Source organism: Mustela nigripes, chromosome 2 (assembly GCF_022355385.1).
Source record: "Mustela nigripes isolate SB6536 chromosome 2, MUSNIG.SB6536, whole genome shotgun sequence".
In the NCBI taxonomy this organism is placed as follows: domain Eukaryota; kingdom Metazoa; phylum Chordata; class Mammalia; order Carnivora; family Mustelidae; genus Mustela; species Mustela nigripes.
Window position 1 is genome coordinate 169992917 of NC_081558.1, and position 11431 is coordinate 170004347.

An 11431-nucleotide genomic window follows, 5' to 3' on the forward strand; every position below is an offset into this window, starting at 1 on the left:
ATATATATATATATATATATATATACACATTTACTCCAGAATTTCATTGTCTTACTTTTAATATCCCATAGCAATGAATCAAAATCACCTAGAAGGTTAAAACACAGATTCCTGGGCCCTATATCCCAGAGTTTCTGATTCAGTAGCCTGAGATAAGACCTGAGTATCTGCAGTTCTAGCAAGTCCGCATGAATGTCAATGTTGCTAACACAGAGATCACACTTTGAGAAAACTGCCATTAACTAACCCGATGCTTCTGATTTCAAAAATTCCTGACAGTTTTATACACATTCTTGAGTATCTCTAGTGCACTGATATTTGACAGAAATTCTGCAATAATGGGTACATTTTATCAAAAATGCTGTCCACGGGGTGCCTGGGTGGCTCAGTTGTTAAGCATTTGCCTTCCACTCAGGTCATGATCCCAGGGTCCTGGGATCAAGCCCCACATCAGGCTCCCTGCTGCACGGGAAGCCTGCTTCTCCCTCTCCCTCTGCTGTTCCCCCTGCATCTGTTCCCTCCCTCACTGTCTCTGTCAAACAAATAGATAAAATCTTTAGAAAAATAAATAAATAAAATAAAATGCGTTCAACATGGCAGCCACTAACTACACATGGCTCCTGAAGATGTGTGACGTAAAAACTAAATTTTAGACTTTATTTTATTTTTGTATTTAGTTATTTCATTAACTTAAATAGCAAAGTAGCTACCATATTGGACAGTGTAGCACTGAAGGCTCCTGAGGAGCCAATCAGAGAGGGGAAAGGAGGAAGAAGATGACTTTTACAGGAGTATAAATAGCAAAGCCCAAGATCATACACATAAGGTCTGATTTATTTTAATCAAAAAGCTCTTTCAGTATTTTCAATTGTGCCCAGAAGTATATCCATGGCATACTAATTTAATGTCCACGGCATATTAAAAGGAGGAAAAAAGTTTTTATAACATTAGTGAAACCAGAGAGCCTCACCCATTTAGTAAGAAAAACAACAAATCATGCTCATTCCTTTTTACCTTTTATTCTCCTGGGAATCACAGTCACCCAATCAGGTCCACTGGAGTTGATTGGCATTTTGATATTGACACCACTTTAGAAGGAATAAAAACAGTACAAGCTTAGATTCAAGAACATTTATTTTCTAATATATGTGTATCTTCATTTGCAAATAAAAAAACAGGTATGATTTCACAGAACCCTAAGATGAAATATCCTCATAAATGTTAATCAGCACAATTCATAAACTATGTCTCTTATAATAAGCAGGTTATATAGATATATAAAGTGAATAAAAATTAAATAGGTTTTTAATTTTTCACTGCTTACCAGTGACAGTATAAGCTCCAAAATGACAAATTCTGGTCCGAATTACTTATTCCCCTTGGACTCAGAAAATGGCTCACACTGATGAGAATGTCACTATCTAATTTTCAGGCTACAAATCCTTGTAGAATTAAGTTGCGTGTCAGATTCCTTAGGCCTTGCCCAGAACAGAGACAAGTCCCTACTGAAGACACCTGTCCCCAGATACGTGCTTGCCATACTCTGTTCATCATTACTATGACTCTGGAGTGTCTCTTTCCAAGACATACACTCCTCAAAGACACAGACTATGTCTCACTCACCTTTTGTCTTCAGCACTTAGCACAGGCCCTGGACTAGAGTCCAGGCTTGGAAAATATTTGATGGAGGGCTGTGTGAGAAAGTGGGGGAGAGTCGAGTCCAGGGGGAAAGTACTAAAAACTTGCTATAACTATGCCAGAAACTGGGTCACAATAATTACCTCCTATGCTTAGACCAAAAACAAATAAAATAAAATGCTAACTTTCTAATTTCTTTTTAATTTTATTTATTTATTTGACAGAGAAGGAAAGAGAGAACAAGCAAGGAGAGCAGGCAGAAGGAGACAGAGAGGCAGGCGCCCAGCTGAGCAGGGAGCCTGATGCAGGGCTTGATTCCAGGACCCTGAGATCACAACCTAAGCCAAAAGCAGACGCCTAATCAACTGAGCCACCCAGGATCCCTGGAATTAAAATATTTTTTTAATAAAATAAAATAAATAATTCTTGGGGTGCCTGGGTTGCTCAGTCAGTTAAGCATCTGACTCTTGGTTTTGGCTCAGGTCATGATCTCAGGATCATGAGACTGAGCCCCAAGTCAGGCTTCCTGCTCAGCACAAAGCCTGCTTAAGATGCTCTCTCCCTCTCTCTCTGCCCCTCCTACTGCATGTGCTTTCTCTCTCTCTTCCCCTCTCCCTCAAATAAATAAATAAACCTAGAAAAAATAAAGAGTAATAACTCTTAAGCTTCTACCATGTGCCTGGCACTGTCCTAGATGTCAGGGATAAAACAGTACACAAAACACACAGCATCTCCTCCTTCATGGAACTGACATTCTAATGGGGGAGAGAAATAAAAAAACAAAGAAGGGCAGTACAGTTGGCCCTTAAACAACATGGGTTTGAACTGTGCAGGTCCATTTATAAGTGGATTTCTTCCAATAAATACAGTACAGTACTGTAAATGTCCCTTATTATTTTTTCTCTAGCTTACTTTACTGTAAGAATGCAGTACATAACATATGTAGCATATGAAATATGTGTTAATCAACTGTAAGGGTTCCTGTCAACAGTCAGATATCAGTAATTTAGCTTTTAGGGAGTCAGAAATTAGAGCAGATTTCGGACAGAGTCTGCGGGTGATTGGAGCCCCCCATGCCTGTGGTTTTCAGGCTCAACTGTATCGAGCACTAACTAGAAAATGGCTTAAATAAGTGGCATTTAAGAGAAGACATGACTTCTAAAATAGCATAAATAGACCACTTTCATGAGAAAGCCTTGAGGTAAAGAAAAGAAGAAAATTTCCCCCTTGTAATTTTCTTGTAAAAATGTTTAATATCAATTTGGTCACGGAGAAACAATAAAGGAGCAAATCCAAACTAAGGGCCAACCTACAAAACAATGACATCAAAATTATTTTTAAAACTTTTAAAAAAGATATTATTTGTTATTTATTTGAGAGACAGAGAGAAAGTATGAGCAGCAGAGAGGGGGAAGGAGAGGGACAAACAGACTGCTGACAGCAGAGCCCAACCCAAATTCTCAATATTGCAAAAAAACAAGCTAGAGACCTCTTCCAAATTAAAAGAGATTAAAGAGATAACTAAACACACTATGTATGATCACAGGTTAGAGTAGTTAAAATAAGTCTCTTTTTTTCTTTTTAAGATTTATTTCTTTGAGAGAGAGACAGAAAGAGAGTGGGGGACGGGAGTGCGTAGAGAGAGGGAGAGAAAGTCTTAAGCATACACCACGCTGAGCATGGAACATGACACCCAGCTTGGTCTCAAGACTCTGAGATAAGGACCTGAGCAGAAACCAAGAGTCCTACGCACTTAAACCCACTGCGCCACCAAAAGTAAAAAACAAAAACATAGATTAATTAAACAAAAATAAATAAGTAAATCCTTTTGAGAAATAAAAAGGGGCACCTGGGTGACACAGGCACTTGAGCACGCAACTTTTGGTTTTCACTCAAGTTGTGATCTCAGGGTGGTGGGATTGAGCCCTGTGTGAATGTGGACTCGGCTTAGTGGACTCGGTTTAAGACTGTCTTTCCCTCTTCATCTGCTTCATGCTCATACTCTCTCTCTCTCTAAAATAAATAGATACATTGTTATAAAATAAAAAAGACAGCCATAAAGGACATTACTGGAACAACCAGAGAAACGTGAATAAGCACTACGTATTAGATATCAGTATTGTATCAGTGATAAATGCCCTAAGTGTGGTAACTCTGCTCTGGTTACATACTGGACAGTGCATGTGCTAGGAGACTCATACTGAGAGGTGCAACACCATGATGTCTGTAACTTACTCTCAAATGGTGGGAGGTAGGGGATGGGGGTGGGGGGAATTACACAGACATCCGCCTACAGAGAGAAAGCAAGAGAAAGCAAATGTAGCAAAATAGTAACAACTGTAAATCTAAGTAACAAACAGGTGGATGGTCATTCTTATTATTCCTGTAGTGTTTCTAATGACTCAAAAGGTTTTTTTAAACACAAACTTAGAAAGAAAAAGATTAAATTATGCTGGAAATATATGGGAAGCTTTTCACATGAGAAGCTCATTCTTTCAAAAGGCCTTCCTTTATACTAATAAGATCATTTAAGCAAAGTATTGTTCTTTCTAAAACCAACACTTTTTCCCCTTAGGAGTGAAGAACCAAAGATGAGAGCACTTTAATTGTCCAGTTGTAATTTAGAGAACCAAAGCTTCTTAATCCTTTCTGAATTAAGCAATGTTATAAGCCACCAAGCAAGAAAGGTAAAAATGGTTATCAGTCTAACATATTCAGGCCATGCACTCAAAACAGTACACCCAAGAACACCTCAAAAGATCAGTTTCAATCTTTTGCTTTTTCTCCTCATTTAGCTGGTACAAAACAGAGAAAACAATGCAAAAAATAAAATCAGCATCAGTACTATCAAATGTTTAGTTTCCAAAAATGCCACCTCAACACTATTTTCCCAGAAAACTTCGAGGAACTAGAATTTCCTAATGATTCTACCACAAAGTGATTCTCCTACAAAGAGCCATCAGCTAGACTTATCCAGGATATGCAAGTAAGGACAGGGACATACATTATTTCATCCTTCATGACTCATAGGTGTTTTCTGGTTTTTAATGGTAGGATTTGGTGTCAGGAATATTCTTAAATTTTACAAATTTTCTAGCCTTTTTCCTACTTTTTCCACATGAAATTTCAATAAATTACAAGCTATACTTCCTCTGTTTTGCTAAGCCTCTAAGTGGACTGACAACACAACTCTAAAAGGGGAGTAACTGAGCAGTGTTCACACACTGGCAAAAAGTACACAGAACTGAAATAATCTCCTGACCGTCACTGATAAAGAGCTTCTCTGACATCAAACCCAAGATAAACTAAAGCTAAAGTCATTGTGTGCAGAGTTTTTCTCTACACTGAAGTAGCGGGAAATACATTGAGTAGTGCTCCCTCTGCTGGCCTTCTAACAGCATGGCATGGATCCACCAAATAAAGTATTTAAAACTGGTCAGACCAGGGTACCTGGGTGGCTCAGTGGGTTAAGCCTCTGCCTTCCCAAGACTCAGGTCATGATGGCTCTGCTCAGAGGGTAGCCTGCTTCCCTCTCTCTGCCTGTCTCTCTGCCTACTTGTGATCTCTCTCTCAAATAAATAAATAAAATCTTTAAAAAAAACAAAAACAAAAACTGGTCAGACCAAAAGCTGACTCCAGAAGTGAAAAATCAAAGGCCTTTATTGTAGAAGCTCCTGTAGCCTTATATACCTTATGGTAGGCACTTCTCCCCCACTGAGGAAAGAGAGGACATAAAACATAAAACTTTTTAGGGTTGCCTAGATGTGCTCAACAAAACTACCCCTCTGCCAGGGAATATTTTTTAAAATTATGTATTTCATTAAAAAATAAAAGACATTTCTACATTCTTTCAAATAATGGGACATTTTGGCCATACGCTTTCTTTTTTTTTTTTTTTTTTAAAGATTTTATTTATTTATTTGACAGAGAGAAACCACAAGTAGATGGAGAGGCAGGCAGAGAGAGAGAGGGAAGCAGGCTCCCTGCTGAGCAGAGAGCCCGATATGGGGCTCGATCCCAGGACCCTGGGATCACTACCCGAGCCGAAGGCAGCGGCTTAACCCACTGAGCCACCCAGGCGCCCCGGCCATACGCTTTCTAACTTTTTTTCCTTAGGTATGCTATTTTACTTCAGAACTACATGGGATGTTGAAGAAAACATCTTAATTTGAACTGATCCCACATACATTCTAATCTGCACACTATTCCATATATTGATCATTATACTGAAAAAGTTTTATAATTTTGTTCAAAAACAAATTTGTACACAGTAAAACAAAAATTTCAACTATTAATTTTAAAAATAGAGTTGGCTATGATATTCCCAGCTTCCCATTCTTATCATTAAATCAACCCAGCAATGTTATCATATTCAGTCTATTTTCTTTTTTTTTTTAAGATTTTATTTACTTATTTGATAGAGAGATACACAGTGAGAAAGGGAACACAAGCAGGGGGAGTGGGAGAGGGAGAAGCAGGCTTCCTGTGGAGCAGGGAGCCCAATGCGGGGCTCGATCCCAGGACCCCAGGATCATGACCTGAGCCAAAGGCAGATGTTTAACAACTGAGCCACCCAGGCACCCCCATAGTCTTTTTTCTATCAATACATGTTTATATGATTTTAACAACTGATAATATGCCAATTGAACTTCTTTTTTTATTTTATTAGACATGAAGCTAAACCACTAGCCTGACTAGAAGACCTCTAGTTCTTGGATGATTTTTTTATCTGTTCTGTGAATAAGTTATTTTTCTTAGACAGCTCTAGATGTGCTATGTAGTTCTGAAGTAAAACACAGATAGGAGGGTAAAAAAGCCTTTAATTTGAACTGGAATAAGCTCTTAGTTTCACTTTTTAAAAACTATTCACAAGGAGGCACCTGGCTGGCTTAGTCACTGAGTCAGTGGAGCATGCAACTTGATCTCAGGGGTTCAAGCCCCACGTTGGGTGCAAAGATTACTTAAAAATAAAAAGAAGCTATTACTCCCACAGCACCTGCTCATTGTTCTGTGTCCCTGCCAGTGGTCCCTTTGTGTTTCCAAACTTGGTTTTATAATTACAATCCATATGTCCTAGTGACATTGTACTTTGGTAAAAATGCCTGTTTTCCAATTCTTTGATGTACATTAGATATTCTTAATAGGGCAATACACTTTGGTTTTGAGGTTTTCCTTTTTCCATTTTTCTTTGAAGTAAATATACATGTATATATATTTAGTTCTGACTTAATTCTGTTATTTATCATAAGGGATTTAACTAATGAAGTAAAGTTGCACACCTGTGACTTAAAACACACACACACACACACACACACAATTAACAAATTAAAAAATAAAAAGAACCTAAATAAATTAAAAATAAATAAATAAAAACTATTCACAAAATACAAATATTTTCTTATTCACTACCTTTCCCAAACTGGGCCATGTTCAGAGAAATATATGAAGGAAATAACCAAAACAAGAAAGTCTCCTAACTGGGACAAAAACAGTGGGAAAGGACCCTTAAATTAGCCCCTAGAACAAGGAGCACGTACCTCTGGAAGAAAGCATTCTCTGTAGCAGTTAGAAGGCCCTTCAGGTATCCACCTTTGAAATGGTTAATTCTACTACTGCATGGGAGCTTCTTTGGTTTGAAGCAGAACCAGGGTTCTCCAGTGTAGAGATCTGTAAAGTTACACAGGGGCAGATTCCCAGGAAGACACACATTGCACTCCGTGGTTTCAGAAATTCTTCCTGAACGGAAGAGACTCTTGAAATAGACCCTGTGTGGTTTCTCTTCCTGTAGGTGCTGAAGAACTCTGATCCCTTCAGTAGGGTGGACAAGAGATATGGACACTTTAACCTTGCCTGGCCACAGCAAAGTGAAAAAGACTTTGTAAAACCCATTCTGGTAGTCTACCACTCTGCCCACAGCCCCTGCCTGCAACTTAGGTGAGTGGATTCTGGCTTGCAGGTAATCTCCACCATATTTCTTGGGCTTTCTTTGAAAATCCTGTACGTGAACCAGCACTTCTAGCTGGCTTCCCACCTTGAAGAAGGCTGCAGAGTTCAAGATAACAAAGTAGCTGGAAGAAGGGTCAGTGCTCTTCAGAAAGGGGACCGGACCCACATCAGGCACCTGCCATTGTAGGGCAGCCAGCAAGGAGTCCTCCTCCATGCGCTCCCGGCTAGACAGAGTCTGATGCTCATAGCCACAGTAAGGATTCCGGTTAACTCCTGTCACCTGGGAGGAAACAAACTGTCCACTACTGTCGATGAATGTGGCTGAAACAGTCTCATGGTCCAAGTACTGAAGAGAAAAAAAAAAAACACAAAAACAGAAACCACAGACAGCTATAATAAATTTCCTTATATCAATCAAATGCACCTCTGCTTCAGTTTAACTTTAATAAAACTACTTGGGATGACATTGCTTCAAAAATCAGAGTTCACTACTTTTACAGAGCTACCTTTTTGTAACACAGTGAAATCAAGATGAGGAATAAAGTCACAGGAAGATCTCCACACTTCTATGAATTTTACCTCCAGGAGCTCAATCAGGTTCCCACAGTCAGTATCAGCGGGGAAAAAAACCCTCATGGTTCCAGCAGAAGAAGAAGAAAAGGAATCATTTGGAAATACAACAGAACATTCTGTTCTTGACAAGGTCTGCCCTTAAGAGAAACTATTTTACCAAAGCCTAATCTCTTTGGGTTTCATCAGCACCTAACCAAACTGGGGTAAGGGACATACCCAGGTCCAGCCCATTCTAACCATCTATCCAACTCGAGTTGTATAGGGTGAAGACTGAGAAGAACTTTTTTTTTCCTAAAGATTTTATTTATTTATTTGACAGAGAGAGCAAGAGAGGGAACACAAGCAAGGGGATTGGAAGAGGGAGAAGCAGGCTTCCCACTGAGCAGGGACCCCAATTCAGGGCTTGATCCCAGAACCCTGGGATCATGACCTGAGCTGAAGGCAGACATTTAATGGCTGAGCCACCCAGGCGCCCCTGAGAAGAACTTCTGAAATTCATAGTCCAGTAGCAAAGGCTCACCAAAGGACTGAGACCTACTCATAGGACTATAAAACACTTCACTTCTCCCACACCTCACCATCTCACAACTAAAAGCTTATTTATCAGAGTTCCTTTTACTCAGTACATCACATTCAGCTTTCAACAAAAAACTATAAGACATACTAAAAAACAAAAAAAAAAAACATAGCTTGAAAACACAAATCAAACATCAGAACCAGGGGCAACTGGGTGGCTCAGTGGGTTAAGCCTCTGCCTTCGGCTCAGGTCATGATCTCAGGGTCCTGGGATTGGGCCCCAAATTGGGCTTTCTGCTGAGCAGGGAGCATGCTTCCCCCCAACCCCACTGCCTGCCTCTCTGCCTACTTGTGATCTCTGTCAAACAAATAAATAAAATCATTTAAAAAAAAAATCAGAAGCAGACTCAGATATGACAGAGTTGTAGGAATAATGAGACCAGTAATTTAAAACAACTATGATTTATATGCTAAGACCTCAAAGGGAAAAAGCAGACTACATGAAAGAACAGATGGGCAATGCAAGGAGGTGGAAATTCCGAGAAAGAATGGAAAAGAAATGCCAAGAACAGAGAATCCAAATATGGACTCTCAACTCCATGCTCAACTAATTTCAACAAAGCAAGAAAGAATAGCCAGTGGAAAAAAGATGGTCTCGGGGAACCTGGGTGGTTCAGTCAGTTAAGCGTAGGCTTTTAGCTCAGGTCATGGTCCCAGGGTCCTGGGATCAAACCCCACATCAGGCTCCCTGCTCAGCAGGGAGTCGGCTTCTCTCTCTCCTTCTGCTGCTCCCTCTGCTGTGCTCTCTCATGTTCTCTCTCTCTCTGTGTCAAATAAATAAATCTTTAAAAACATTTTTTTAAAAGATGGTATCTTCAACAGATGGTGTTGGGAAAACTGGACAACTACATGTAGAAGAACAAAACTGGACCATTCTCTTATGCCATACACTAAAATAACCTCAAAATGAATGAAAGATCTAAATGTAAGATAGGAATACATCAAAATCCTAGAGGAGAACACAAGCAGCAACCTCTCTGACCTCAGCCACCGCAGCTTCTTGCTAGATATGTCTCTGGAGGCGAGGAAAACACAAGCAAACATGAACTATTGGGACTTCATCAAGATAAAAAGCTTTGTTGCACAGCAAAGGAAATAGTTGACAAATCTATAAGACAACCTACCAAATGAGAGAAGATATGTGCACATCTTCAGATAAAGGACTAGTATCCAGAATCTTTAAAAAAACTTACCAAACTCAACACCAAAGAATAAACAATACAATCAAGAAATGGGCAGAAGACATGTACAGTCACTTCTCCAAAGAAGACATCCAAATGGCCAACACATGAAAAAGTGCTCCACATCACTAGGCATCAGGGAAATACAAATCAAAAACACAGTGAGATACCACCTCACACCAGCCAGAATGGCTAAAATGAACCAGACATTGGCAAGATATGGAGAAAGGGGAACCCTCCTACGCTGTTGGGAATGCAAGCTGGTGCAGCCACTCTGGAAAGCCATATGGATATTCCTCAAAAAGATGAAAATAGAAACACCTTATAAGTCAGCAATTGCACTAATAGGTATTTATCCAAAGCCTACAAACAGTGATCCAAAGAGGCATCTGCACCCCAACATTTATAGTAACAATGTCCACAAAAGCTAGTCTATAGAAATGCCCATCAACAGATGAACAGATAAGGAAGATGTGGTATGCATGTATAATGGAATATTACTTAGCCATAAAAAATGAAATCTTAAAATTTGCAACAATGTGGATAGAAGAACTAAAGGGTATTATGCTAGATGAAAGAAGTTAATCAGAGAAAGACAATTATATGATTTCACTCATATGTGTAATTTAAGAAACAAAACATAGAATCAAAGAGAAAGGAGGGGAAAATAAAGATGAAATCAGAGAGGGAGACAAACCATGAGAGACTCTTAAGGAAACAAACTGAGAGTTGCTGGAGAGGAGGTGGGTAGGGGTTTGGTGTAATTGGGTGATGGGCATTAAGTTGATGTAATGAGTACTAGGTGTTACATGCAACTGATGAATCACTGAACTCTACCTCTGAAACTAAAAATACACGGTATGCTAATTACTTGAATTTAAAGATAATAAAATGAAATTTAAAAACCCTACCAAAAAAAAAAAAAAAGAAAAAAGGAAATGCCAGACAAAGCAGAGAGGATTTTTAAGGAGAAAAAATACTCCGTATGATTACTATAATGAATTATTATATATATAATTATATAATTATAATGAATTACTAAATGTATAATGATATCTGTCATTTCTATAATGACAGATGTCATTATACATTTGTCTAAACCTATAGAATATGCAATACCAACAGAGAACCCTAGGGTGGTGCACTATGGCCCTTGGATGATTATGGTAGGTCAAGGTAGGTTTTTCCTTGGTTAAAAAATGTACCATTCCAGGGGTGCCTAGCTGGCTCAGTCGTTAAGCACCTGCCTTGGGCTCAGGTCATGATTCCGTGGTCTTGCTCAGCAGGGAGCCGGCTTCTCCCTCTACCAGTGCCCACTGCTCCCCCTAGTTGTGCTCACTTGCTTTCTCTCCCTGTCAAATAGATATATAAAATGTTAAAAAAAGAAAATGTACCATTCTGGTGAATAATAATGATGGGAGAGGCTAAGATGTAAAGGGACCAAGAGTATATGGGAAATCTCTGTAATCTTCCTACTACAGTGTAAGCCCTGGTAGTTGCTTTTGTTTTTGTTGGGC

At 39.2% G+C, this 11431-nt stretch overlaps 1 protein-coding gene across 7 annotated transcripts in view; it reads right to left on the minus strand.

The window, feature by feature from the left end:
• Positions 1-11431, minus strand: part of NXPE3 (neurexophilin and PC-esterase domain family member 3) — a 48256-nt gene that overhangs the window by 13753 nt on the left and 23072 nt on the right. For all 7 annotated transcript variants that reach the window (XM_059392051.1, XM_059392053.1, XM_059392048.1 and 4 more), the window contains 2 exons: positions 7176-7930; positions 1015-1088 (listed from right to left, as the gene is read on the minus strand). In XM_059392051.1, coding sequence (XP_059248034.1) covers positions 1015-1088; positions 7176-7930 — 829 coding nt within the window. The remainder of the gene's footprint in view (positions 1-1014; positions 1089-7175; positions 7931-11431) is intronic.